Source organism: Chelmon rostratus, chromosome 4 (assembly GCF_017976325.1).
Source record: "Chelmon rostratus isolate fCheRos1 chromosome 4, fCheRos1.pri, whole genome shotgun sequence".
NCBI classification, from domain to species: Eukaryota; Metazoa; Chordata; class Actinopteri; order Chaetodontiformes; family Chaetodontidae; genus Chelmon; species Chelmon rostratus.
In genome coordinates, this window is record NC_055661.1 from 15,944,335 (window position 1) to 15,972,283 (window position 27,949).

At 40.5% G+C, this 27,949-nt stretch overlaps 1 protein-coding gene across 1 annotated transcript; it reads right to left on the reverse strand.

Moving 5' to 3' along the window:
• On the reverse strand, nucleotides 1–27,448 carry xxylt1 (xyloside xylosyltransferase 1). The gene is made up of 4 exons (XM_041935489.1): nucleotides 26,804–27,448; nucleotides 21,055–21,202; nucleotides 13,398–13,530; nucleotides 1–3,294 (listed from the first exon to the last, which is right to left on the reverse strand). The coding sequence occupies exons 1-4, from the start codon at nucleotides 27,338–27,340 to the stop codon at nucleotides 2,898–2,900; spliced, it is 1,215 nt and encodes a 404-aa protein (XP_041791423.1). The 5' UTR covers nucleotides 27,341–27,448; the 3' UTR covers nucleotides 1–2,897.
• Nucleotides 27,449–27,949: the final 501 nt, after the last annotated feature.

Consider the following 27,949-nt stretch of genomic DNA (forward strand, 5'->3'; position numbering starts at 1 on the left):
CACACAAAAGAAACACAGTCCTGAATTCAAAATGTTAGCGAAGTGGGAAGTTTGCTGTATTTGCGTCACAGGAAGCTCGTCTGTCGAAGGTCATTGAGTTTAAACATTCTTTCAAGAGAGCATTAAAAAAATTTGGCTTCATGTAAAGCTGCTTTCACATTTGAAAGAAACCTGTCGCCTTGAATCTTAAACAGCACAGCAGCAGCTTCCTAATCTGTCACAGGGATTTTCAGTGAGATATGGTACATTTACAGTGTTTATACACTTAATTGCAAACATCTGTTAGCCCTTTAAAATTAAAATTGCACATTCAACATACTGATACAGAACAGCCATTTACCAAAGCAACAAACTGTGTTTGCAATTGGTGGGTGAACATAGGTTACTACCTTTATCACATTTATCAAGTTAAACCAGACCAGTTCTCACTATACACCAGCATGAATCTCCAGCTATTTTCAGCATTGCATGTTATACACAGAGAGTGTTAGAAAAAAGAAATGTAACACAATTTCACAGCTGGTTCCTGGAAACAGAAGTATGGGTGTGTAATTTGATATTAAATACAGGGAAAGTATAGAAAGTGTTGAATTAGTAAACTAAATTCAGTACTTAGTGCTTGATAGCATAACCAAGAGTCTTTTCGTCAGTGGTGAGGTCAGCTGAACTTGCAGAAAATATACAAAGACTGAAGTTTCAAATGATAAATGAATATATATTTACTGTGATTTAAATAGAGTAGTTCTCCCAGTATTTCTGTTTTCCCTATTATTTGTAGCAAATTACATTCATATTTTCCAGGTAACTTCCCAGCAAGTATTATTAGTAAAGTAGTGGCAAATAAACTGTCACCAAACCTTGTAATGGATACAGTATAAGCAATACACAGGGATAAACAGTTGACAAACCAGGATATTAGATAAAAAGGATATTTTAAAGGATGATACCATTGGATTTGCACATGTTAGTCCATAATCTAACATTTTGCCAACTGGAGCAACACACAAGTTTTTAGATTTGAGTTTTTCAGCAATAATTACCCTTTCCGGGGCACTGACATGTCTTTGAAATGCCCCACTTGCAACTGCTATCCAACACAAGCACTTTACAGTCAAAATTCATAATGCAGTGAAAGAAATGGAAACCAATTGCTGCCTCAAGAGTAGGAAATCAATCAAACCCTACAAATATACATTTGTAGTTAATGGGCCAGAATGAACAAAACTGTTGGTATGGTCCTTAAAAACAAAGAACAAATAATAAATGCAGCAAAATAAATCTAACCGGGTCTAGTCAACAAAACCATTGATGACAAAGCATGCGTTTTGAGGTTGGAAAGTGCAATCAGGAACTGAGAATGGAAGTTGTTTTTCAGTATTTGCTTCGATTTGATGGTTATTCATCTTGCCAACAATGTGTTCTAGAGGCTAAAGAGTGCTGTTCTGAAAGAGGCAGAAAAAGTATTGATCAGCTTCAGGGTGAATTCAAGGGAAGCGTATTGATTTGGAATAATTTTTATTCTCAAGTGTCTTCAGTAGCCTTTCCATTGACTCCACTGATTGTTCAGGGCATTCAGCTGCCTCACTCTCACTGTGTGTATGTGTGTGCATCACCTCAGACAATTTCCTGACTGATGAATATAGAGTGCTGACATTTCTCTGAATCAGTGTCAGTTCAGTAAGGACAGCAAGAAAACTCAAAAGTGGGTCAGCATCTGCAGTCACGTTCACTCCTTCTGAAACGTGTGTTTGGCCTCAGCTAAACTACAAATGCAGGGCACGAACAGCTGTCAGTGCCATCATTGTTACCGGTCATCTCTCCGACACCTCCTCCACCTTCTGATGTGATTTTTTATTTTTCTTTTGCTTGTCTTCCTACCTGCTGAAAGATGTGTTTGAAAGGAATTGTGTGTTGTGCCCTGTGCCCACGTGGCTCCGGAACAAACCCTGCCTGTTCTTCTACAAGCCACAGAGGTGAAATAAATGGCATCAGATCAGCCCTCACCTGGTGAGGTGTTGCAGGAAGATAGGGCGACGCAGGGTGAACTTGAGCCACTGATAGAAAACTCGAGGTGCTAGAAACAGAGTGCGGAAAGTGGAAAACGGTACGAGATGCTTTTTATTTAGAGGTTAACCAATCGACACATTTGCTGACCCTATATTCATTGCTGATAACATCTGCTAGTGATATGAATTCCTTGTAAATCATGAAAATTTGTTGTTTACACCACTTTTTTTAATGGATAGTGTTTTTTTTAGATTCTCCTCAAAACAAATACCAAATTTATTTAAATTAATTAATACAGAAGCAAATGAAAAGAAATGACTTGTAATGCATATTCATGCTGCCATTAGGGCCCTCACGACACAGCGGGGGCACCTGCAAAAAAATTTAACTTTTGCTGCACTACAACTTCATCTAGCAAGGATGGCCGATCAAATACAGGCAAGAACATGTTCCTGGTAGATCACTCTGTAATGTGAACAATATGTTCTATTGTTAAGCCTTCAAATGAATGGATCTCTCTCTCAAACTGAACCTCAAAGATTATAATTCTTCTTTTCATCATCTCGGTACCTGAAAAAGCACGCCCCCACTATGGCAGCTCCTTGCATTGCTGTAAGGCAGGGCTGTTTTCGGCCCGAATGCCAAAATTTATTATAAAATGACACAGATGAGCATCACATTTGTAGCAACAAGTATGAGCGGGCCCTTCAGTAGCCCCTGGACCAGCAGGGGGCAGAGTCTGTGACTACATGGGCAGTACAGTGGTCAAGAAAGGAAACTGCCATGAAGTCACAGTCCTCCCTCTCAAAAAGCAGGGCAAAAATGTCCCTTTAACTGTTATTGTAGATGCCATAGACTGTTTTTCAGTTCCAGCATCATTCCAGTACATATCAGTCATCTGGTATAGGAGAGTTACAGTTCCCATGGTAGATATAGACGGGTCCGCCACAGCTATAATACAACTGAAACACGTCTCCGTATCCGTGGTCCCTCCACCAGGTGCACAGCTGCCGGTTCCACCCACAGGCCAGGGAATAAAACAGTTCAGGATGCTCCATGCCAATCATGGTGAAGAAGTCCTGGTCACCCAGGTGGCCCCTGAAGCGATACTGGTCAGCTAGTTTGGCCACATTGCTCGGCTCCAACAGTTCGTTGTAGAGAGCTGAAGCCCTCATAGCACCCAGCTCCAATAACATCACGCCGCTGTTGAAGCCCGGGAGGCCATCAGGAGGAGGTTCACCTACCTTCGTCTGTGGGTTCTCTTTACGATACTGCCAGAAGGTGTGTCTGAGGAAAGAAGGCAAGAGGTTGTACACTTTTGGTTACGTAAAGGCAGAGGCAAACTAAACCTGTGCAGAGCTTTCTCATGGAGCTCAGCTGTGACATGTGAATTTGTGCCATTTAAAAATTGTAAACCATGTTGACAGTGCTAACGTCTGATGGAACAGAGAGCCAGAGAGTCCGAAATGGAAGAAGCCATCATGCCAACTGTTTCTCACCATCCTATTTGACATAACCCTGCTCTGTCAGAGAATATACTGCTCCAAAAGGCAGGGTTTGCTTTGAGTCGTGAGACAGGCGCTGAGGCACAAATATGTCTCTTGAATAAACTGTTTACTAATTGTGCTGTTGGAAATTGAGCTAGCTCGCTTGCTAGCTGTCAGGTTAGCTCACCAGCCATATGTTGTATATTGCCTTGGCCTTGCCGAGCTTCCAGCACCGCCTATTCTATAAGGACACGTGAATGAATTTTGCTTTGCCACTTTATGGTGTCACAGGGCACTAAGGCTGCTCTGATTGAAGTTATTTTTCTCTGTGGTTCACTGACAAACACCAAAGTTAAAAGGTAGCACGTGGCACAAATATTTCACAGAGAGACAAACTCATGTGGATAAAACATTAGGGGAAAGGAACATGCAGAAAAGTCAGGAACAAAGTGTGACACATGTGCCTGTAAACCACCATCACTTCTTGTGCTGGTGATTAAAAAGATTATCTCTCAGAGTATGCACTCCTTCCTCTCTGGAAGTCTGTCTGGAACTTGTACACCAGCGGTGAAATGTGCCACTCATATGTTTGGGCTGTTGGACATTGAGAAAAGTGAGGGTCAACTCTGTTTCGGTCCACGTTTGCTGAACAAACAGCACCGTGGCCAAAAACAGGAAGCGAGCTGGTCCAGGAGTGTCAGAGCATGTCGGAGTGCCAGAGGCTTGTGCCAACTCGGCACTCTGTTCTGCCAACACACCAACTCTGAAGCAGCTAAATGGCACACAGAGCTTCATTCAACAAGCATTTGTATGCACACAAGAAAGACCTTTTGTGGGCTTTATTATCATTATCTTACTGCATTTCCAAAGTTTACATTGGCAAGAAAGGTTTTAGTCAAGTGTAAAAGATAGCACTTACTTTGTGTTATGTAATGCAGAGTGTAATAAAGGGTCACTATTTTTGGCACATTAGACTAACATGCGTGCCACAACAGTCCTGTTGTATTTGTCAGTTTCATTAAGGGATGAGGGGAAATTACAGCCCTGACATGTAATATCTCAAAGGAGTAAAATGGAGCCAATTATTCTGCTATTAGTGATACCTGTATTCTTCCACATCTAACATACCAGATAGCAAAGAGATGATGTAATGGTATTAACAGGATATATGGAGTGTGTCTGCATAAAACATTTCTAAACTGGGACCAGATGTACAAAGTACACTGAGCTACAGGAGAGGAGCTTCACTTGTCAGAATACAGAGCGGTGTTAAATATTACGTAATAGCAATTATTTGAGCTGACCGTGATCATTTTGCATAATTGTTACAAACGTTTCCATTCACCAAACTGTTTCCATGTTGTATTCCAATGTTTCAGGCTTTACTGGTGCTCTTTTAATCACGCTATCTGGTCGCCCCCTTCTGCTGCTACGGTTTAATGGCACCTGAGTGGAGAATTAGCGCCACAAACCGTTTGTCTCGAAATGCTTAGCTTCTAATAATCGCATTGCGGTATTGTAAAGAAACGCATGTCTTTGTATTTTCTTATGGCGATTTTCAGTAAATTTGGTTAAAATTTGCGGTACATGTGGATGGAAAGCTGGCTTATAATAGAAATGGTGCAACAAACGAGTTATGTGTGCTTCCATCAGCTGGTTGAGGCAACTAAACTCAACCTGAAGGATCCAATGTCAGGAAAAATCATGAGAGGGGGAAGAAGGAGCTTGGCTGTCTGGACTGGACTACTGTTGGACAGGGTTTTTTGTTTCAGCTCATATGAGACCACATTCTTTCCATTGTCGTGGCTTTAAATAAACAGAGAAAGACAATTAAACTGTTAATTGCAATTATTTGCATGCCAATTAATTGTTCACTAAAATTTCATGATCGTGGCAGCCTGCAGAAGGAGAGTTGTGAGGATCCCAAAGAAGGAAGTGAGATTTGGGTAAAGGACAGTTCAGTTGACCTAAGTCTAGTCTTTCTGTCCTCCTGCAACCACAGATAGAGAATATCCTCTTTTAACCACATTGTGTATTTGCCTATTCAGCTGTTGAGTGCGTATGAATTATGTATCTTATCTCTCAGGAGGAACTGACAAAACCCAATTGGGACAAATAAGAAACAGGGAAAACACAGGTCCTGTCTACATCTGCCATTTTCTTACTACAGCACCTTCATGTTGGTGTGGTTTTTATACTTCTATCAAGTCTATGGAGACCACTAGTTTCTATGCTGTGGGTGTGCTATTGTTATTTTTGGGGGTGAAGTGTTCACTTCAAGAAAGTACAAAATGTCTGTCTCCATATACTGACAAACAGGCGTTGCAATGATGTTTCATGCCTACCAAACACGAGGATGAATGGGAACGAACCCTTTCTTCCAACCGCACACACTTCCCACAGAATTAAGATTATTCTTAGTGTTGACCAAGCCTGAGGAAACCTATTGTAGTTTAAATATTAATAGCAGTTACTTTATCAAAAAAACTACAAAACTACCCTTTTAAAATCCAGTATGTAGGATTTAGAGGGATCTATTGGCAGAAATACTATATTCATAGTTATGTTTTCATTAGTGCAACAATGACCTGAAAATAGGAATTGTTGTGTTTTTGTTACTCTTAATATCTACAGAGGGAGCAGGTCCACCATGTTGCACTGCCATGTTTCTTCGGTATCCCAGAGGGGACAAACCAAACACTGGCTCTAGAAAGGGCCTTTTCACAGCCATCACAGGGGAGGGTGAGGCAACTGGTCTTCAGCTGGTTGCGATCTGCAACCTCACCACTAGATGCCACTAAATCCTACACACTGGACCTTTAAGTCACAATAAATTGGTGAAATGTATAATCAGCTGAGCTCCGCCTGCTCTCTTGGTGCAGATAAACGCTTGTGGGAAAGTTGTGTGGAATAACTGCTTCGTATTGTGGTGGTTACCCCTCTTCCTCTCGGTGCAGTTTGATCAAATCTAGAGGGAGCAGCAGATTCTCTGAATCACACATTAGGATTATGTGCTGACCTATATTTAGCAGCTGTAGCTTGTCCACACAGTTTTACACAGTCTGTTGGTTTGGTATCTGGGGACTTGTGGCCCCTGTGGAGCACTTTTTTTAAGACATACACTGGGGTCTACGTGCCTTGAAACACATTCAGGGTAAGCAAAGTCAGTAAGGGAACCGCTGTTTTGACATAAAAATGTACTAAGTGGAAAATACTGCATTATCTCAAGTGTCATGACAGCCATAATATGTGACAGCACACTTGTTATGAGACATGACAGACAGTGAAGCTAGTGTTAACAGAGGCATATGCTACAGGTTTTTGTATTTAAGAATTAAGAGATGCGACACAATATCTAAAAAATAAACCTGTATAAAAACAAATGACATGGAACCAGTAGTGAAATGACACACAAACTTAAAATTGATGGCAATAAAATACATCTGCATAAAATCCGCATGAAAGTAGTTCCAGTCAACTTTTCATAGAAAAAAAACATCAGGAGCTATTGACAGAAGTACTGCATGCTTGACAATAACTATCTTAACTACAACCCTGTCACATATCAAATACCTCAGTGTTGTTTTCATCTTCGAGGCACAAAAACCCACCAAGACTTTGGCCAACATCACATAATGACTTCTTTTTTTCAAAAGCCTTAAACTGCACATCAATCACATTTTTCCGATGGAGATGCTGAGATTTGAGGCATGAGTATGGACTGCCACTTTGTTCTCTGTCACAATGACTTTTTTTTCTGTTCCTTTTGTACGAGTACAATCAAACCAGTCTCAGTCAAATTGAACATGTAACCTCTTAGCTTAGATCAGTCCTCCTGCAAGTGCCTCTTCTCCTGCTCTGCCAGCTCACAGCTCCATCATCTCCTGCCTCCGGTTCTCACTGCCAGCCTTTCAAGTGAACCGTCTCTCACTCACTCTCTCTCTCTCTCTCTCTCTCTCTCCCCTCTCAGTCGAGAAAGAATGAAACGCATTAGCAGGTGATGGGGACATTCTGTCCCGCTATCCCATCCAAATGGATCCGCCATTTTGTTCAGGACAAGAAACAGCCTGCTCTCTGGAAAGTGTGTAAAACCCTCTTGCTGACAGAGGGGGGTCTGGTTCTGGGGTACACAAATGAAACCCCTTGTCCTTTTCATCGCGGCGTACTTTGGCAACATGAAAAAGGTATATTAAGGAAAATTCCAGCATTGATGGAAAAGAGGAGCCTTCACACAAGAATGCATACTGTGCTGCAGGAGATTTAGTTTACAGTGCTACATAGCTCACTGTCATCCGCCTGTTCAAGACTCAGATACATGACAGACGCAAAATTAAACATTTAACATTCAACATTCAACATTTGATTCCAGAGAAAACTGGGGATACGTGGGATGTAGCACACAACGGAGACTAAGCAAAGCATAAAGAGAGTGACTTGCTTCCTGCTAATGCTAATGACTGTGACACTTATGTAAGTGGGTCTTGTCTCTTGGGTTTTGAAACATTACAAATGCAGCTGCAGGGAAAAGACACGAGGCATTTTTCCAATGATGAACTTTTCGGTGGCAGGATGTGCTCTGAATGCGGCTGGTGGGAGGATGCGTTCTCCTGCATAATGCTCTGTCCATTAGCACCAAAACAGAGTGGGAGCTGAGAGCCCTCTCCACTCAACACAGGAAAACACTCCAGTGGAGAGGATTCTCACCATGCCTCGCTAATACCAAGTTTCAAAATTAAAATATTACTAGGTCCATTGACCACTGGTAATGGCTAACAAGCCAGCTCACTGAGCTAACAAGCTGGAAGCAGATTAGTTCACTCAGGCTGAAAACACTTACTATACTTACAGTGTAACCATGCTGCTTTGTTTTGGGATGCAGTGTAGCAGCAGTGAAATTCCAGCGGACTCTCATGTTGCTCCGAATAAAAGACAACCCCTATTAAAAGCTGCGTTCCCCGGATACTGTTAGTCCCAGCATAACTCACTCATTACATCAAGTCTTTCTCTTGTGGAGAGAAATGTGAACTTGCATTAAAGCGTAACATGAATACCGCATTTGTCAGGCTCTCAGAGGCAGTCAAAAGGAATTTCTTTGTCTTTTATGTCTTTTTAAGCTCTCCATCATTATTTGTATTTTCATTTAACTTTTATTTTATCAGAAATATTCCTGCTGAGATTCTAATTCTCTGAAAAGGGAGTTCTGGCCAAGACAGAATCATAAAACATCATACCACGGCCGAACGACCAGTGCTGTGGATGCCCCGGGTGTGGCCATAATGCGCCCCCTACCACAAAGCCTACAACAAGGCCAGTTTGGCGTGCCCTGTCTTGAACTGGTTGTTGTGTCCTTAAAAAAAGTAGTAGATTTTCTCATTTAAAACTGACGCAGCAAATAAACATCCTGTTTCCCAGTGTCTCCATCATCACGTTGGATATCAGCACAAAATTTCTCCCACTCTGTAAACAGCTAAACCACTAGCTAACAATTTGTGTTATGTGATAAGCACAGGCAGCTAAACGCTGCACAGTGTACGTATACATGTGCTTTAAAGTTTACCAGGATATTGCGTTTTCAGCGGGCATCGCACCAAGACAATAGCCCGAAATGGAAAGAGAACAAGACAAAATTATGAGTAAATATCAGAAACCTTACTCACGTGATAAGATGAGCCCAATCTGTTTAATTTATCAGCATTTATCTAATGCAGCCCGTATTTCAGCGAGAGACCTTAATTTTTGAAACGGTTCAGCTCTTATTCCCACAGTCTTCTCATACTAAAATAGTGCAGCTAACCAAAGCAGGCTGGCAGGAGGCTGAGGTGACAAAATCCAAAATCTGTAAAGTTTATCCAGTTTATCTTTATGGATTATATTGATGCCGAATTGACACCACATTTTGTGGAAAAGTCAAATATTCAGGTTCCATCGTTTTTCAACACACTGACTTGTAAGTGTTGAATGTATACTGTTTTGTTGTTATTTCACCATTGCTTTTGGCCTCGGTGTCCTACATTTTGACTGTGATGCCCCAATAAATTTGTATTTATCAAAGGCCAAAGTGGCCTTCCCCTAAAAATGACTTAAAACCAGGCCTGCTGAAGGTTGCACGTAAAAAGAATATGCTGATTGATCGACTCGTGCTTCATGACCCTGCAGGCTCTGTACTCACAAAGACATCCCCACACAGGCTCATACACACCAGTACTGCTCTACAAAGACAGACAACCAGTTGTGACAGTTTGTGTGAAAGCTGTTCAGCCAGTGAGGCTGTGCCTGCTCAGCAGCACGATCTCCTTCTCTGTTGCAGTGTGTTTTAAATGAATGTGTCCGGACCCACAGGAACAAACATTAGCAGGGGCTTCCCAGAGTTAGTAACCCTCTGAGCCGGCACAGTGGCAGGGCAGAGATACAGATCTGTTTGGAGACGCTGGTGTCAGCTGGAGCCCGGCAGGAAAAACTGCATTTACAGTAATGCAGACTAAGCCTTGCAGTCTCACATGTATACAGAAGTACTTTCCAATGACACATATTTCACAACCTTTTTACACCCTGCCAACAATATCATCCAACAAATCAGGAAAAAAAAAATCACATATACATTGGTGACATTACTGGGATGTCCTGATCATCGTTTTTTGGGCTCTTATCCTGCTGATTCTGAGTCTGATCTGATACCTAAACTTACATAAATGTTGATTAAATATATATTTGACAAAATGAAAATAATAGCTGTAGGCTACTAAATTTGTTATTGTTGTATATTTTTCACAAGTTTCTTGATCCAAATACTGGAGGTTAAAATCTGGTTAAAAACTGTAAATTTGCTTATCCTAAATTACTGATATGACGTCAAACTAGAGAGAAAAGACATTAAGTGAAGCTTCTTCCCAGTCTTTGGGCTGCAGAGAGGACACAAACTTGACAATAGACGACTTTAATTCTGTCCTGGTTTTATCTCATAAAACTTACACACACAGACTTTTACATGTACAGCAGATACTGCATGGATAAGACTGCTTATGTGTTACAGATGGAAACTGTGAAAGAGGTGTGAGTTATTTTCTTAATATGCTGTGAGGTCAAATCCTGATTCATTGTTTCACACACACTCATTAAAACCTCGGAGGAAACCACCTGCCTGTGTGTTTATCCCAGTAAGCAGCTGCTTCACGAAACCTCCTGCCTTTGACATTGCCTCATCTAGTCTCACTATCCCACGCACGCACGCACGCACACACAAACACACACACACACACACACACACACACACACACACACACACACACACACACACACAATCAGTGACGTCCTGTTTTGATGCCATGCCTGGGTGGAAAACAGTGAAGTAGTCTAAACGGACCAGGCATGTTTGTTTTACTATCTTGGAGAGGGACGGAAAAATCAGCCGAAGAACAAAGAGCTTGAAGGTCTGAGTCCCTTGTTAACGCACACACACACGCACACACACACGCACACACACACGCACACACACCGTTCATTGCCAGTAATTAGTACGGTAGTGTAATTACTATCATCTTAATACCTTTAATCAAAAGTCATATAAGAAAGAAAAAATGGCTGCTACGAGAGGTAAAGTGGGATGGAAAGTATGGAAAACTTGATCTGTATATGTAATATGAAAACATGAAAACACTTGTGTGCTGGCAGATAACAAGTTTACATGTCTCAACTGTAGTAACTAAAACGGCAACTTTTCCATTCAACAAAATATGCCTAATTTCTCAATGACTTCCGCATCAGCATTTAAAGCTGTCTGACACAAGCAGCTGTACCAGAACTTTGGCCAAATAAAATAAAATAAAAAAAGGTAGTAGTAGTGGTGAAAAAAATAGTTGTTGTGACTCTTCCACTCATATCCCTCCAGTGTGCACATGGCTAAGGTATGCGCTGTGTTACTGAGGATAAAAACAATGGTCTGAGAAGGCAGCCTATACTTCGTTTTGAATTGGTGTGCAGGCCTGCGGAGAAGTTCAGTCTTAAACTCTGCCGTGCCACCACAGGGTGCTGTAAGTCAAGTGGACTCAGTAAGTTCATTTGATTGCTGCCTGGTTCGCAGTGAAATAATACCACCCAATGTGGGTCCTATCAGTGTGTTTGTCGGGTCTGGGGATGAGCATGTTGTTTATTTACTCCAGACAGGTCTGACAAAGAGACAGATCTGAATCACAGGATGAGAGCAAAACACTTCCCGACAAGAGCCTGCTCTCCACTTAGATTCTGCCAAATCCTCAATTATTTATCTGGCAAGGAGGTCTTAAAATAGCTTATTCATGAAAACATCACATAAAGCGTTGCACTTGCATCTTGCAACTGTGACTTTATATCTGCTAACGTACGTTATTATCTTGCAGCGCTGGCTCTAGGTGTCAAGTAAAAGGAGTTGTTTTTGGTTTGTGGCTGGTTGATTTTTCAGATGAGTTTCATTCTTAGTCCAGATGGCTGCATCATGCAGGGAGCACATTAGCGACGCTTCAGCATACTGTCAGTGCTCAAAGGGTTTCTTTTTGATTACACAAATGATGCAGAGCACACCAAGATGATTCAGAGATGATGGAGCTGAAGCATCATGCTATTATACTTTACTGCAGATTCAGGAATGTAGTGTTGCTACTTAAACTGAGAGGCATTTCTGCTTAAATGTTTTCTGTGTTTTGAGTACATTAAAATCCATATTGGTGTGGGATACAAAATATGTCATTGTTTTAAAAAAGACATAAAAATTAGATAAAGACATGAATACTTTAAGAATAAATTAATCAATGACCCAACTTTGTATTTGAGGAGATTTGATTCAAATTTACTTCCCTATTCTAATCTCACTTTTGATTTTAGAATTTACCACGACTGAAACTCATTTTTCAATGTTTCAGGTTTTCTGGGTATTTCACTTTGAGTGATAATACACTTTGATTTTATCATGACAATCGTGGACTGACAATCATTACATGGATCATCAGAAAGGCCACTGCTTGCTCCTGTTGAATGTTGCCTTAATTTATTCTTGTAGTTGGGAAAATGACAGACTGGTAACATAACTGAGGTTCTTGTGAATCGGAGTGTGCATGAGAGACTTCTAATGTTCTTTCTCACTTAGAAAGTGTGAGAGAAAATAACTGTGACTGTGCAAGTGAGGCCCATAAAAACTCAAATCCATCTGGGGTCACAAGAGAGAGTGAGATCAGTATGATGGCTTCTAACCCATCAGTGAGAAAGAGATGGTAAAACAAAAAGGATTTAAGTTGTTAATGTGACTACACTCACCAATTCCATGCATATATATTTAGCATATGAGCTTTGTAAAATAAACTTGATACCAAGAGTTATTTTTAGCATTTAATCTTTTTGAGGCTTAACAGCCTGATGATCTTTCTTTGACTAAAACAAGAAGTCAATGCTGTGGTCAGTTTAGGTTTCAGTAAATTAGCAAATTCATGTATGAAATCAGGACACATCTGTCCAAAGAAAAAAACTACGAATCTGAACAAGCATTCAGTGTTCCCTACATAACTGTTTTTAATCAACCAAATATTGGACTCTTGTGACAACTGCTCTTTTCGTTTGTCTCCATCAGTTTCTTCACTTAACAGTTCAAAACTTAACTGTGTCCACAGACACAGTTTTTATTTCAAGTGAAGATGTCTTCACAAGTTGAGAGGCAAAGCCCAAAAGTCAGGCCTTTCCGCTTGACAATTGATCCAATCTAAGCCAGAAAACATCTTGACACTGAGTGGACACCTAAAAGTTGAGGCTCGGAAATGAAAGCAGAGACTAACTTGACCAGTAAAACATTTCAAAGTAATTTGGTGCTTTCTGAGTGCACAATATTTAAGTGACAGCTGATTTGCATCACCAGTAGCTGATGTGTTGTGCCACTGGTCCTACCTGTACACTGGCTGCATCTCTCTGGTGATGCCTATCACCGCTCCTGGAGGAAACCGGTCAAATTCTTGGAAAAGGTCCCTGATGTTGGTCCTGTATTTCAAGTCCAGATCAAGCTGCACTATGCGCGTCAGACCTGAAATAAAAGCATAGCATTTTGATGAGACTGCTTCAAACATGAAACATGGGAAAAATATGGTCCATAAACACACAATATTTCACTGAAATTTCTCCCATTTGTCCGGGATTTTGAAATCGTCCAGGAAACAAAACAAAACCCAGATGCACAGTGCAAATTGCTAAACATTTCAGCAGCATTTTAAGTGTGATTTGGTTATTGAAGAATGTGATAAACAGCTTAAAATGGCTCTTTCATCACACAATGTTATTATAGATTAAATTGCACAATTTTGAGTATTTTCTTACTTTTAAACTGGTCGGCCGGTCGAAGTTTAAACATTCATTTAATCGTCAAGGAAATCAGTTGGAAAGAACATCCCTACGAGCCACCTCTGTCCGCCATGTGAATGAAATTAATTCTCTATTTTTAGAAATCATCCCAGGAAATGCACTCCTGAGTCAACTGTGCACGTAGGTTGAGCTTCTCTGGCTGCTACCACATCGTCCAGTGACTGACCACCTGCCTGCCTAATCACTTCTGACAGTCATTCCAGGAATACACAGTTAGAGGAAATAAGAGCAGGCTCTGAACACTCTTGAAAACACAATACAATTAAATGGCTGCTCTGCTGTCGTGTTTGTGCTTTCTGGCCTAAATTTGAAACAAAATTATGAGAAGAAATGTAGAGAAAGATGAGCAGGACAAGAAAAAAGTGCAGTTTGGCAGTTGTGAGCGCACATGCAGTAAATGATTAACACTCTGTCTTATTTGTGGATAAAAGCGTAACAGTAGTATCCAGGATATTCAGGCCCTCATCTGTTCATTGTTTCAGCTTCCTATGTTTTGCTGGTTGGCATGGTGATGAAAGGATGGGAAACACTGAGGAATGGTGTGCTCGGGGGCACAACATGATTATTAGATTGATGAAAACACTTGTCATTTTAAGATATTCTGTCAAAGAGGGCACCCTCTAGTTTATAGGCAGTAAACGTTTATTTGCAATGTAAAAGTCTGCTTTGACAACAGCTGTGGAATTGGTATAACTGGTGCCAAAAGAAATAAAAGATGAGGGTGCTTAAAAATAATAAGCTGCATGGCCTGTCTGCATCATGGACCTTCAGAGCTCAATTGAACATGATTTCAGTTCTGTTGCAGTTCTCAAGATGATGTATTTATTAGTAGGAAAATAAAGAGGCTACGCATGACAAATAAACACAGTCACCTACTAGTTCAGCTGATTTGTAAACAGGGCAAGGTAAAGTGAATTTCACTTTCACGGCAGCATGTGTCGTACGTTGGTTGCTCTAATCTGCATGCTAATGTCCCATCTCTATGCTGTACTGTCTATGTAAAACAGCTGCATAATGAATATCAGTGTTGCTTTAAAGTAATTACAAAACAGCACTGCAACTTTGTCTTGCTTTTATAATTGTATCTGTTCAGACAAAAACTGGTGGACCCTGAGATTCAGGTTTTGCATGTAGAGACTGTTAAAAAGTTGGACCGTAATCAACTTAAAACTTGTCAAAAATTCCAGAACTAATTTAAATGTGCCATGCTGTCACTCGTGTTAGTTGTTGTGCAAGTTGCAGGTTTGATATATCTGAATAAGCAAATTACTCTAAGTGAAAAGGCTCCTAATTTACAGTTTAATCATTCATCCTAGTCTTATTTTACTGTGGTAAAAATAGAAAGTCCAGTGCAGGACTGTACTCAAATGGGCCAAACATCACAGATAAATAAAACTAATATTTTATTTGTGTAACTATGACTGGATCATAGCTGGACTACGAGTTTGTGCTGCCAAGATATTTGAGTGGCGTTTTCTGTTTAAACAAGCGACGGAAAGAGAAGACTCAGCAACACGGCAGCGACCTGTTTTCTGTGCTCTGCAAACAAGGAAGCTGCCATCACAATGCCTTCATCTACTGTGGCAACACAGAGGGGCTCGGAAGAGTAATCTCTGAGTGGTCGGCGCTGTTTGTTTGTACTAACGTGGCTTAACTGGAGGGAGTGTAACAGGAAGGGGGCATCAAGTTGTTACAACATTGTGCATGCAGTGGGTTTGATGTTAGATCAGTGACTCAACACAAAGTCCTGTGAAGGTGAAAATGGGGCTTTGTAGTACGGGCTGCTTTATCACAGCACACTGTGATTATGATTTCGGTAATAATGTGATTCAAAGTAATAAAAGACTAATTTGCTTGCTTGCTCTACTTTCTCACAACAGCTGTGGCGCAGCTTTGAGTTTTACAGTAGTTTTGGGTTACGCTTGCAGTTTGGTATTACATATCATAAATTTAGTGTTCACACCACTGCCTTAAAGCCATCACACACAGCTGTCTGTCTGCATAGTCTGCGGATAACAAGAGGGACATTTGACTTGTTGACACCAACTCAGGTCCCAAACTATGGACAAAACATCTTTTTTCCCCAAATTATTTCCATCCAAATTTGTTTAAGGGTAAAAATGGTCCATAAATTCATTATTTAACATGCTGTAAGTTGCACTGATGCTTTTTGTGACAAGACAAAATCCACTGCTTACAAATGGCACACATCCCTTTCATGATTAACAGCAGCATGGTTATGGGAACATGGTTATGTTGAAAACTCTGCAAAACAGATTTTGCAGTAGTTGCTGGGCATAAAGGTGAGAGAGAGGGGAAGAGAGTGAAAAAAAGAAAGAAGACAGAGGGTGCAGTTCCTTTATCTTTATCTCTTTCTCCTCCTTCATTTCCTCTCAGCAGAAATTAAAGGTGAAGTTGAGAATGGGAAAATCAAGGCAACAGGTTTTTATGTGAACAGGAACTTCCTGCTGGAAAAATGTGTTTCTGTATTACTGTCGGTCCCTGTTAGCACAGCTGGATCACCAGTTACTGTATTTTTGTCCTAAAGTTTAAGGCTTAAAATTGAACTTTGATGCAACTGGTGACAGCTACGGCATCAATAGATTTTTCAAACAAGTTACATCACATATAAAAACGTGTGAGGTTGTAGTCTTTTTCAACTCATTGCTGTTTTGAGCTAAAAATATAGTCAAGGCTCATTGCTTCAACAGCAGCTACTGAAGGAAACAGATAAGTAGAAATAAAGGTTGTTGAGATCAGTCTTGGCCAGATCCATGACTGTTATCAAAGTTATTGCAGAAATAATGTTATTAAGGTGGCTTAGAGTTCGCCCGAGGCTCTGGTCAGAACAGACGGTCCACAACTCAGCCACAGCAACAAAACAACCAACACTGTTGTTTAACATCACATGTTCAGGAAGAAAGTGGGTCATCCTCATTAAGTCCTAATACCAGTCTTGATGTGAGCACTCACAGCCAATATGTAGGGTCACTGTTTTCTGCTTTGGCCAACATTCCAGGGAAAACCCCCTGCTTTTTTGGAAGGAGATCATTTGAAATGCTCTTTCACCCTCATTATGTTCCCATGCAACACAAATAAACTCCAGTCCATAAATTCAGAGTCAAATAAAAACCAATAATGCTTCTTATTATCCAAATTGTATTTTCAAATCCTTTGGATCCCTTTTTCCTTTTTTTTTTTTTTTTTTTTTAACAGGCAGTGGATTTTTCAGTTACTTACATTTAAATTTTCACTTTTTTTTCCATAGACAGAATAACAGATTTTTTAAAAAAATAAAAGGTAACACTAGCTTTTCTGGGCTGCAAACCAAGTTTAGACTTAAATCAAATTACTGAATGTATGATGCCATTGCTTTAACACATTAGCTAAAATTATGAAAATATTTTGGCTAGTCTTGTTGACCCTTAAAAGTAAAACTGTCTTTTTAATATTTCCATGGACACCGTCAGTTCATTAACCATGAAACAGTAAACAGATCTGCTGCAGTTACATTAGCAACAGTATGACTAGCTGGCAAGGCTACGCCAAGACACCCGTCCAATTAATAAGAACAGTTTAAGTGGCCTTCCTGACACCACTGACTGACTACACCTAAGCAAAGTAATATGATTACAACTGGTAATTATAATTAACTCAAAACATTGGAATTGGAATTAGTCACAGGAAACTTTGGATCAAAGCAGAGATTTCCATCATATATAAATTTGATTAGGTTTCATTGGGGATTCAAGGGATGCCCTTTCAAAACTGTTGCACATGTGAATCAGGGAGGGACATTGACTCTCATTTGCTATATAATTCATTTTACTATCAATTTTGGGTTGTCCCACTATTAATGTGTGGTGAAGTCCGTCCTCAAATAGACTTCCTGCTACTACAAATCAAATTTTGTGTGTAGCCCATTTGTGGACCTTGTTAACTGTATAACTGGGTAGCAGGCAGCTCCAGACCTCACCTTTAATGTCCCCGTTATGCCCACATGCCCACTAGAGAGGGGAGGTCAGGACATTTAAATTCTAGCTTGGACCACTCCACCAACCCACTCAATGTTCAACCCTGGCCTGTTATTTTATAAGGGGAAGAGTTATCAACTCTGTGTTATTAGCTCTGGAGGAACAGGGTGAGCGGTTATAACAGGGATGTGCACTGAAGTTGGGCTTTGTTTAAAAAAAAAAAACTAAACTAAAAACTAAAAAAAAAAACAATAAACCGTGTCTTGTTGATTTTCCCCAGGCACTGATAGGAGGCGTTCTGAAACTGATTGCTTTTGACATGGTCAAGAGGCAAATAAAGATGGAACCTAAAAACGCAGTAAATCAGCATTTCTGACATCTATCTGCTGTGTACTTTCAGTCCTGCCCAACAACCAGTTTAGCCATTATCTCACCTCCAGGTACCATCTTTCTCACTTAAGCAGAGCAATTCACACATTAGCAGTGCCACTTGTACCTGCGGTGGAAAATTGAGGTCCGGGTGTAGGAGAGACTCAAGTCCTAGCATGTTGAGACCTCTAGAGGGGATACAAAACCATGATACCTCCCCATGAACAAAAACAGTGTTTCTTAGGAACCCTGTCATGAATTGCAACAGGTTTCCATTGCGCAGTTTTATTTATCATCCAGATGATGATAAAGTGAGTCGTCTTTTTAAGCCATGTCTACGGACTGCTTTCATCATGGTCTGTAAGCACGGTCGAACATTCCAATTTTCACATGAAGTTCTCCTTCAACACTGTCACATTTACAGAATATCACCTATATATTTAAATGTCTAGATACACTGAACAAATGCTACACGACAGACAAGTCTGTGAGAGCTAACTGAATAATCAATACTGTGATATCTTGTGATAGGGCTGAATATCGGCACTGATTTCCAGATTCAACTTCATTCAGTTGTTGATGGCTCAGCTACATCAGATAAGTACCGATGTTGAATAAAGCACTTCTCAGAAATTATCCTGGGAATTTAAATTTCTTCTACATTCAACAAGTGAGCAAATGCAAAACACCTAAAACATGACACATCAATATGTTTCAGGCCTACATGTGTAAAACAGAGCAAGAGTAAATAAAGACTTGTGCCCCTTGAAAGGGTGTCGTCATTAGTCATATTTAAAAAAAACAAATGATGTCCCGCCTGTCACAGTACAGGAGCTTCAGCTTAGTACAGCACATCCACTTAAGTTACCACTTAGAGCACAGACAGGCCAGAAACTGAAAGTCTGCTTACTAATTCATCTGCACTGTTTGTGTTGACAAGACATCAGCCTGATATCTGCAGGCAGCTGGCTACCTGGCAGGGACAAACAGAGTAAAGGAGAATCCACACACTGTTCACTCGGCTTCCACGGCTTCACATCTTGCAGCCAGAGATAATATTACTACAACAAACTCAAGGATATTTTTATTATGTATTCTTGGTAATTATTGCTGTTATCATGGGTAACCACCCCCGTCACGATTTAAAACACAAACACACCTTTTAATTTCCCTTTTATATGGAGCTAAAACTTTCCTATTCTGGCTGTGTGGCTGGCTTAACACTGAAGCCAAAGTGCTGACAATTCCTTCCACTTCTTTCTTCTCTTTTGAAAACCAAAGTAAACTCGTTGAAATCACATCTCCCACTTCACAAGTCAGAGGATGTTAAATTTCCAGCCCTCCCACTTGCAGCTGCTATTTATGTTTCCGGATATCACTTTTGTTTCACTGTCATTAATTATAAACGATGTCCTGTGTCTGCTGCAAGAGTTTCTGAAAAATACTTAAATCACAGAAGGATGGTTTCCCCCTCCACCCACACTCTCTGTTAAGACAACCACTAATGCCCTTTATAGATAAAAGCATTCTTTAAATAGAAGTGTGTGACCACTTGGACGCACGGCGCAACGGGTGGCACACGTGGTTGATCAATAAGGACAAAACGTGAGACACCATCAGACTGCTGGGGGGTTAAATGAAAAAAATGTCATACAAAACACCCAGAGCCATACACTTCTTCTCTTCTGCTTCCTAATTGATATTCTTTCCTGAGTAATGTAAATAGCAACTTTGATCTGCTAAAGAAAACCTGAATTTGACCACAGAGGTTGTCAAGCCTTCAAATGTGGACATGCAGCCAATTTCTTTGGTGAAAAAGAAATAAATGAAGAAGAAATTCTTGGACTCTCAGTGCTGCCTTGTCTATAAAAATAGTGTAATATATGTAATTCAGAAACTCTTGCTTCAGAGTGGAAAAAGACATCACTACACCCTCTATTCATTATATGTCAACCTCTATTGAAATTTAAAAAAACTAAAATAAAAACATGATTATCTAAAATGTTCACAGTTCAAAAATCTCAAATGGGACAGATACAGTCCTGCTGTCTGCAAGATGGAAGCATCAGTTTTCATATGTGTGCCACCGGTTACTATTTATTCTGAGCCCAATAGTTTTGTGAAGCATTTGTGGAGTGATACCCAATGCTGCACATGCACTGAAGTGAAACACAACAGTGCTCACCAGAGGGGATCGCTGCCATCATACAGCACACACACAGGGGGCACTAATGTGGGCAGCAGCGACAGACCTCGTCCTTCCTTCCTCACTCCCCAGGGCCTCTGCAGCATGCCACGTGTCTGTCAGATACCTGCCCATACTGCCTTTTCCAGCTGTGCACCAGCTGTGCCAGGATAGAGAAGCAACATCTGAGTGAATTTAAAACACGGCCTGCCACAGAATCCAAGCAGAAGACTAAGAATAATACACGTTAGAGTAATATAATGTAAAGTATTTGTGTAAAAAAATCTGAGGGCCAGCTTCAATAACAAATTTTAAAATACTGTATTGCAATCTGCTATCACGTTAAACCACTAAACATCAAAATGCTGCACTTCTACAGGATATGTATGGGATATTGTTTTGAGGAAAACAGTTTGCTTTAGGTGTAATTTTTTAATGCTTAGAGCTCCACAAATTCCATTCAACCTGGTTATTTTGTGTTTGTGTGAAATCCCAGACACAAATATCTCAAAACCTCTGCAAACCAGACCAAAACCACCTGCACAGATAGTAAGAGGGAAAATACTCGTCTTACTATCGTCTTTGGGCTCCACAGAGCTGATTCAGCCATAACTCTAAATCTGATTTAACTAAGGAATGTGACAAAGCATGCTTTTCTTACTTGCAGGCATGATGTGATGCATGGCAACAGACAGGAAGAAGATGGCGTCGCTGTAGTAAGCCCCAGAGCCGGCGCTGAAGTGCTTCTGCATGGCCTCGACAATAGGGAACAGCTTCTGTGTGAGAGCCGCCACGTCATGGAACAACACCTGAACGGCAGACAAACACAGTGGAGGTATGTTAGTACAACAATGTGCCAGCTGCAGTAGAGCTGGGAAATATGTGCAGCTACTAAACATCTCATTTTATTAGACTGTTAGTACATATCGTCCGAGATTTTTCTTACTGTAATACGGCTTAAATGTGTGTTTTCCTCATCTTAAAAGCTACGTCTCAGTTTGTTTGGACTGTTCTGAGACACAGTGAGCCGCTCACGTCAACTTAAACAAAAACCTTCCCAGCAGGCAATCATCTTTTTAAGCACAAATACTCATTCACAAAACAACTGAACTACATCTACATATGCTCAGGTGTTTGGTCAAAAGTTTCACATTATTTATGTAATTTCTTACTTATCTCGTCTTTCTTATCAGAGGTGTGTGGGGCAGCTTGCTGAAATTATCTGGACTTAGAATATGCGGCCAACACATGAAGTAGATGCTCAAAATCACACTGAGCAAATTTACAGTTGCAGCATGAAATGAAATTACAATAGTAATAGCCCACTGATGTGGCACATCTCATGGCTCAAGAAAAAATGAAATAGACATATGGACAACAAATCTTTTTTGTAACACACTGCCTTATGTCATTTTTAAAGTTTTGACCACAAATGATGCTTCATTTTTATGATCAGACAAAGTCAAACAACCTAATTTCCATTAAACACTGTCTTCTTGAGTCCAAGTTTCAGTGCTGCTCCTCTGAGCTTTATATCCCACAACAACTGTGAGGCAGCACAGATCAGGTCTGATCATATACAGCAGATATCTCTACAGATTACTGAGAGAGGATTTTTTTTTAATCTAGTAAGCACTGATTATCATTAATGCTTTCCTGCAAGAGGAAAAATAAATATGTTGGTTTTGGACATGCAGCGTTTCCTGAGGAGAATCTGGTCTTTTCTGGTTAAGCCTGGCATCAGTAAGTACGCATGTTAGAGGATGCAGATAAAACCTGGACAATATGGCTGTCCTATTATAAATCAGGCCCATGTGCCTTGATGGGCAAACATCATTTAATGATCCCTGGAAGATTAAGGTAAGGCCTCGCTGTTTGTGGAAATCAGTGCTGTCCTGGACTGCTGTTAGTAATGTGATGTAATGACACATAAATCTGTAAGCTGTGGTTACAATAAGTAATATTGTTTAAATCCTGATAGATAATTCTCACTTAGTGACTAAATAAAGACTAGCATAGGTAAAGGGTATCAATGTGCAGTCAAGGCTTATGTGGGAGCATTTCTAAGTCTTAAAAGATGGCCACAAAAGTCCATTGTTTTGACTAATGTACTGTGTACTGTGTGATTTTGTGAATACAGTTTATTTGGGCAGCCAACACAGCCACCCAAATGTTTTTTTTATGTTTCTGTTTTCCTTTCAAAAGTTCAAGTGACACTCAGTTGATGGCAGGCTGCTGTTGTCATGTTAGCAGCTATGATCACATTTGCTCTTGTAGCTTGTACAAGATGACCAATAGTCATATTTTTTATATGTGCCACATAAAGGATAACTTTAAGATGTGTTTTGATTGATTTCAAAGAAGCACTGAATGTAGCCACTGCTTGTGCAGCCTTTTCTTCGATAAAGGGACCAGAGGAATTCACCGACTAACCAGCCTTGAACACGAAGATGCTTGACACACAATTGAAGCTCTGCTGTTTTAACGTAGCAGTGAAGTTAAACAGCTTAAGTGCTGGTTACTATTTTATAATTTGGACCTGTGGTTTGTGAGGGTTCAGGACCCACCCCGTACCAGGAGTCAGACACAAATAAATGTGTAAGAACAACTGCTGATTGGGAAAGGATTCGACTAAGAGTTCCCTTTAAGTTTGAAGGACATCATACTTTGCTTAGAAACTACTGCTTACCATATTAACATACAAGAGATCACATTGTTTTTTTCAGTGGGCACAACCTCCCACCCTTTTCCAAACAAGATTTTTTCAAAGATCACAGATTTTGGGACACACTTGACACACGCGAAGTAGCTGAACAACATTGTTTCTTCAGTCATAAAATAAAAACTGTCCTGCTATCTATGCTTCTGATACTTTTGGCATGCAGTGTATTTGGCGAAGTGATATTATTAGTTCACGATCAGAACCAGCTGCACATAGCTGACTTCAGAGGCTGGACATGTTTGGCAGTCGTTGTACTGAGTTTTGAGAGGACGCTAGTACTGAGCAAAATTTCCTTTTTTGACTTTTGTGGCCAGACTTGCTTACCCTAACTTCTACTGAAGAGAGGATGAGAGGGGGGAAATCGAGACAGTTAATCCTCTATACACTTGAACACAGTGAAAAATATTACCACAAAAAGCTACAAACTTTAAATAACTTAAACCTTACTTTAAACTTTAAAACAATAGTATCCTTTTATTTAGACATTTATTGCCTTTATGTTGGCAGGATTTTAAATAAAAATCTTTCAATCTCATCTAATCTAATCGAAAACCTGCCCACCACAGAGTGCCTGTTCGCATTCATTTCAGAGGATCTCCATAAAGAAGGGAAGATGTTAACACTTAGCTCCTTAACAAGTGTGGTTCTCGATCCACACACAGGGTTCCTAAGGCCTCCAAAGGCCACCATAACAACATGATTCTATCTATTTTACAAACTGACTGTTTGTTTTTCTATTTACTGGATCCTTCTAATTTACTTTATGTAAGGCTATAGCACTTCCCTGTTCTCAGTTACATAGTAAGCTCCTACAAAACTGCATCCAACATGTCATGAAATAACAAGTGCAGAAAGACTCCAGTACATTGTGTCATAAGGACTGTGTGGATGCTGGTCAGCAGTAATGAGCTCAGCCTTTGGGCAGTGTGACTGTGCCAGCTGTTTGTTGCGAATGTCAAGTGGGCCACTGAATTCACCACTGTTAAGGAGTGATGGAGGCTAAAATTCTTGCATGACCGCTGCCTCGCCCTCATGTTCCTTTTTAGATAATTAATTAGAAGGAATCAAGACGAGCAGACGAGGATGTCAGCATGCTCGTATGCACCGTCACCGTCGGCCCCTCGGGAGTCCCCGTCCCATCGCTAACTTTGGCGTGACTTCTGTGCCTCTTTGTTTGCACATCAGGAGGACACAACAGCTGTACTGGTGTCATTGGCTTTCATCAATTCACGGTTTAACATTATTTCAACCCATGATGTGTAAAAGCCCTGATCTGGAATGATACCATGAAAATGATAAAAACCACTGGGAGCACAGCACTTGTTTCCCTGGGCCACTGTGTACTAACTAGAGCCTGACTGATACGTCAGTGCATACGCTGTAGCCGATGAGTACAAGAACCTTCAGTGCAGCAGTACAGACAGCTAAAGACATGTCTCGTTAATTAGGAGTTTAGAAACAGAAGCAGGTGCCTACTCAATACCTGTCTTAGTCACTTGAACTTGTCTCTAATAAACTTGAAATATTTTGCAATATCTGTGTTGTATTTCCACAGCAACACTCCGCCTCTGAATGATGCTTTTTCTGACAGGCCAATGGTTTGAGTTAATATAAAATGTTTGGATATTTGTTTGTGATGTCGTTAATTAAGGACCCTCATGTTTCTAAATTGTTTTGTATCATTCTGTGACACCCAAGCATCTTGCTTATACTGTCAATACTCTGTGCTACTAGCCGTATAAATGTCCTTCAAATGTGTTTTGTATCTTGTCTAACTTTAATAGCTATACACAGAACAACTGTTAGTACTTGGTGAGTAATAAAAAGTTGTTGTTAAAGTAAGGGCTAGAGGGATAATCTCTGCACGCCAGTTTAAGATCATTTTCTTTTAGCAAGAGACCTACTCTGGTCCTCTTTAACACCCTGGGAACACAACAGATCCGTCTTATATTGGTCTAGAATGTCTCACAGCACTTCTGATATGAACAGTAAGCCTGTCCAGTATTTTACATTACACACTTTAGCTGTGCTCCTCCAAGACTTTGAGCTCAGTCTGAGTACAGAGAGCGAAATGAACAGGAAGCAATCAGACCAACAGGCTCAAAAACTGCCAAGATGCAAAGCTAAGAAAACCCCTAACCAATCCAAAGCAGGCATGGGATCAGCCTGAGCTAATACAGAGCTGCAACATCCACACCAGATGCTGTAGATGATGATCCTGAGAGAAGCGGCCTTGCTGGTGAGGGGTATTTGGAAAGGGATAACTAATTTGTAAACAAGTTTATGATCTTGTGCTGTGTGAAGAACACAAAAGAGGAGAAACAGGGCAGGACACTGCATGCAACAGAAAGAGCAACACAGAGGGGACATAATCCTCTATTTTGGCAGAGAGCACAGTGGGGTGGGAGGATACACCCAGTGTGAGGGGTGAGTTTGGAAGGCCAACACTGCCCCCATGTGTTTCAACTTTATACAGCACCTACAGCTCTTTCTCACAGAGGAGACCTGGGTTGCGTCTCAAACCCCCCTCTCCCCATACCACTCCAACATCAGAACTGCATCTGACAATTTCTGTAAGTCTCTGAAATTTACAAGCTGTAAAACATGCTCACTTAATTCGGCTGAGGTTTGGGAGGTGTGAAAAATTCAGGTCTTTATTCTTTACACAACTGTTTCTGTTGTCACTTTTCATGTGTTGAATCCACTGCAACGCTATGAAAGCTGTTGTCCTTATTTGTATGACCATTGGCTGTCACTTCACCCTGTGACATTGTTTCACCTCGCTTTCAAGTGTGGCCATTGAGAACAGGATTAAACGCGTTTACCTGCAGGCGTAGTCAGATGGCATGCTGTGCAAACTAGTTTGTTTCGGGCGTACAGCGAATTTTACAACTGCGGGTTTCCCTGATAGTGTTTTTAAACACTGAAATACTCTAATTTATTTGAAAAAAAAGGCGAACTGAATTGTTTTTTAAATCCGCCCTTATTTCTATCTAACCTATATAGAGCTGTCTCTTAAAATTGAAAAACACCACATAAATACCACAATAAAATTCAAATTAGAACTTGAGAATTCTCTAATTGCTGGAGTCCTGAGAATCCTGACACCTTTAAATTGGGTCATACATGAAAAGAAGTTGAAAACCCCCTTGATTTGGTTCACCTTTTGACAATGTCCACCCAACGCTGTCAAAAAGTCTAACAAAATGGTCAGATTCAATGGTCAATTAACTTGTGAATGCTCTTTTGGATCTGATTCTGAAGTGCAGAATGTTGAACTAATAAAACTAAATACATTTGCATTCTGTGAGAAACACTGACCGTGTTTCTGTTCCATCAGACTGAGTTGTGCAGCTAAAATATAAGACATATGCAACAAAAAACCAAAGAGCATAATAAACATGTCTCTCGGGCACTGTTTCACTACAAAGATCATGCTGCCAATTCTAATTTCCCTTTTATCTGTCCTCACTTAGCTCAATGAAAACATACTTTGTAAGGTGCTATATATACTAACCCACTATCTCAATAGCATACAACCAAACTCAAGTGATTTCTATGCACATCAATGGCAACTTTAAAATAAACTTCTATCATTAAGTCATACATCATGAGGATTTCTTCTTATCATGAAACCAATGAATAACAGAGCGACGGTATGGTGTGAACCCATTTTTAGACTACCTACCTCATACTTAAACGTTGCGTCAAGGAGAAATTCCTGCAGCATCCTCTCTCCCAGTTCTTTGCTGGCCTGGTCGCTCACAAAATGAAGGACTAATACCTCTCCTTCCAGGAAACGTCCATGCTTAACCATAGACAACATGGCCACCCTGAACTTGTCCTGCAGGCTCCGGCTCTTGTCCACCTTGGTGAACATCATGAGTGCGTGGTAGCGATGGTCACCAGCTTCACCGTCCCCTGTCCTGGACCTAAATCCTTCCCTCTCTCCGCCTACTTGTTGCTCTTCCCCTCCTTGCTCCTCGGATGCAGCTGGGTGTGAGAGTCCGGTGTCCACAGTTAGGTCTGCATCGTTCCTATTGGTGTTGTGGCTGGCCTGGGTCTGCTTGATCCTCTTTGTGGTGCTGGAGAAGTTCTGCCTCTCTGAGCCAAAGTAGTAAAAGGCTACAACAGCAAGTGCAGCAGCCAGGAGAAGCACAAACTGATAGGACCTGAAAGTACTGACCCTACCCATGATTCTGGCTACCAGTCTTAGGACGCCCATATCTCCCTGTTGGTGTCATGAGAATGCAGGTGGACGTGGGAAATTATTCACCATTTTGTGTCCTTCTAGTTCATAGCTATTTTTCGGAAGTTGCCAATGCCAACATCTTCCTGTAAGAGAAATAATACTCATTCAGAGATGGCAGTGCCAGCGGCAGAAATGTGATGGTAACAAGCTGGAAATCAGTGCAGTTAAGACCCACTTAAAAATAATTACAGGCATTTATGCAGTCAATGAATTTTGCATAAAAAGATTTAGCTGAAAACATTTGTTGTACTTTTTGTGACACTGAAAAGGAAACTCAGATCATCTTTTTAATACTACCTGTAACAAATAGTTTTGGTGTGACACCCACTGCCGTATCTCTTTGAAGCCAAAAGTCACGACGATTAATTGATTAGTTGTCAACTGTTAAATTAATCACTATTTTGATAATTGATTAATTGGGTTGAGTAAGGGGGAAAAAGTCAAAATCGTCTGATTGCAGCTTTCGAATACTTTATTGTTATATATTGTTTTTAAGCCTTGCCAATTACTCTTCTGACTCTCCATGTATTACATTATTTGTAATACTGGTTTCCAGAGCACTGCAGGCAGTGTTTTCATATA

Excerpts from the sequence above, each read along its gene's own strand:
- xxylt1 (XM_041935489.1), bottom strand. The coding sequence starts at position 27,340 with ATGGGCGTCCTAAGACTGGTAGCCAGAATCATGGGTAGGGTCAGTACT. Across the intron at positions 21,203-26,803 it reads ACGCAACGTTTAAGTATGAG|GTGTTGTTCCATGACGTGGC; the intron begins GTAGGTAGTCTA and ends TCTGCCGTTCAG. Across the intron at positions 3,295-13,397 it reads GAGATGCAGCCAGTGTACAG|ACACACCTTCTGGCAGTATC; the intron begins GTAGGACCAGTG and ends TTCTTTCCTCAG.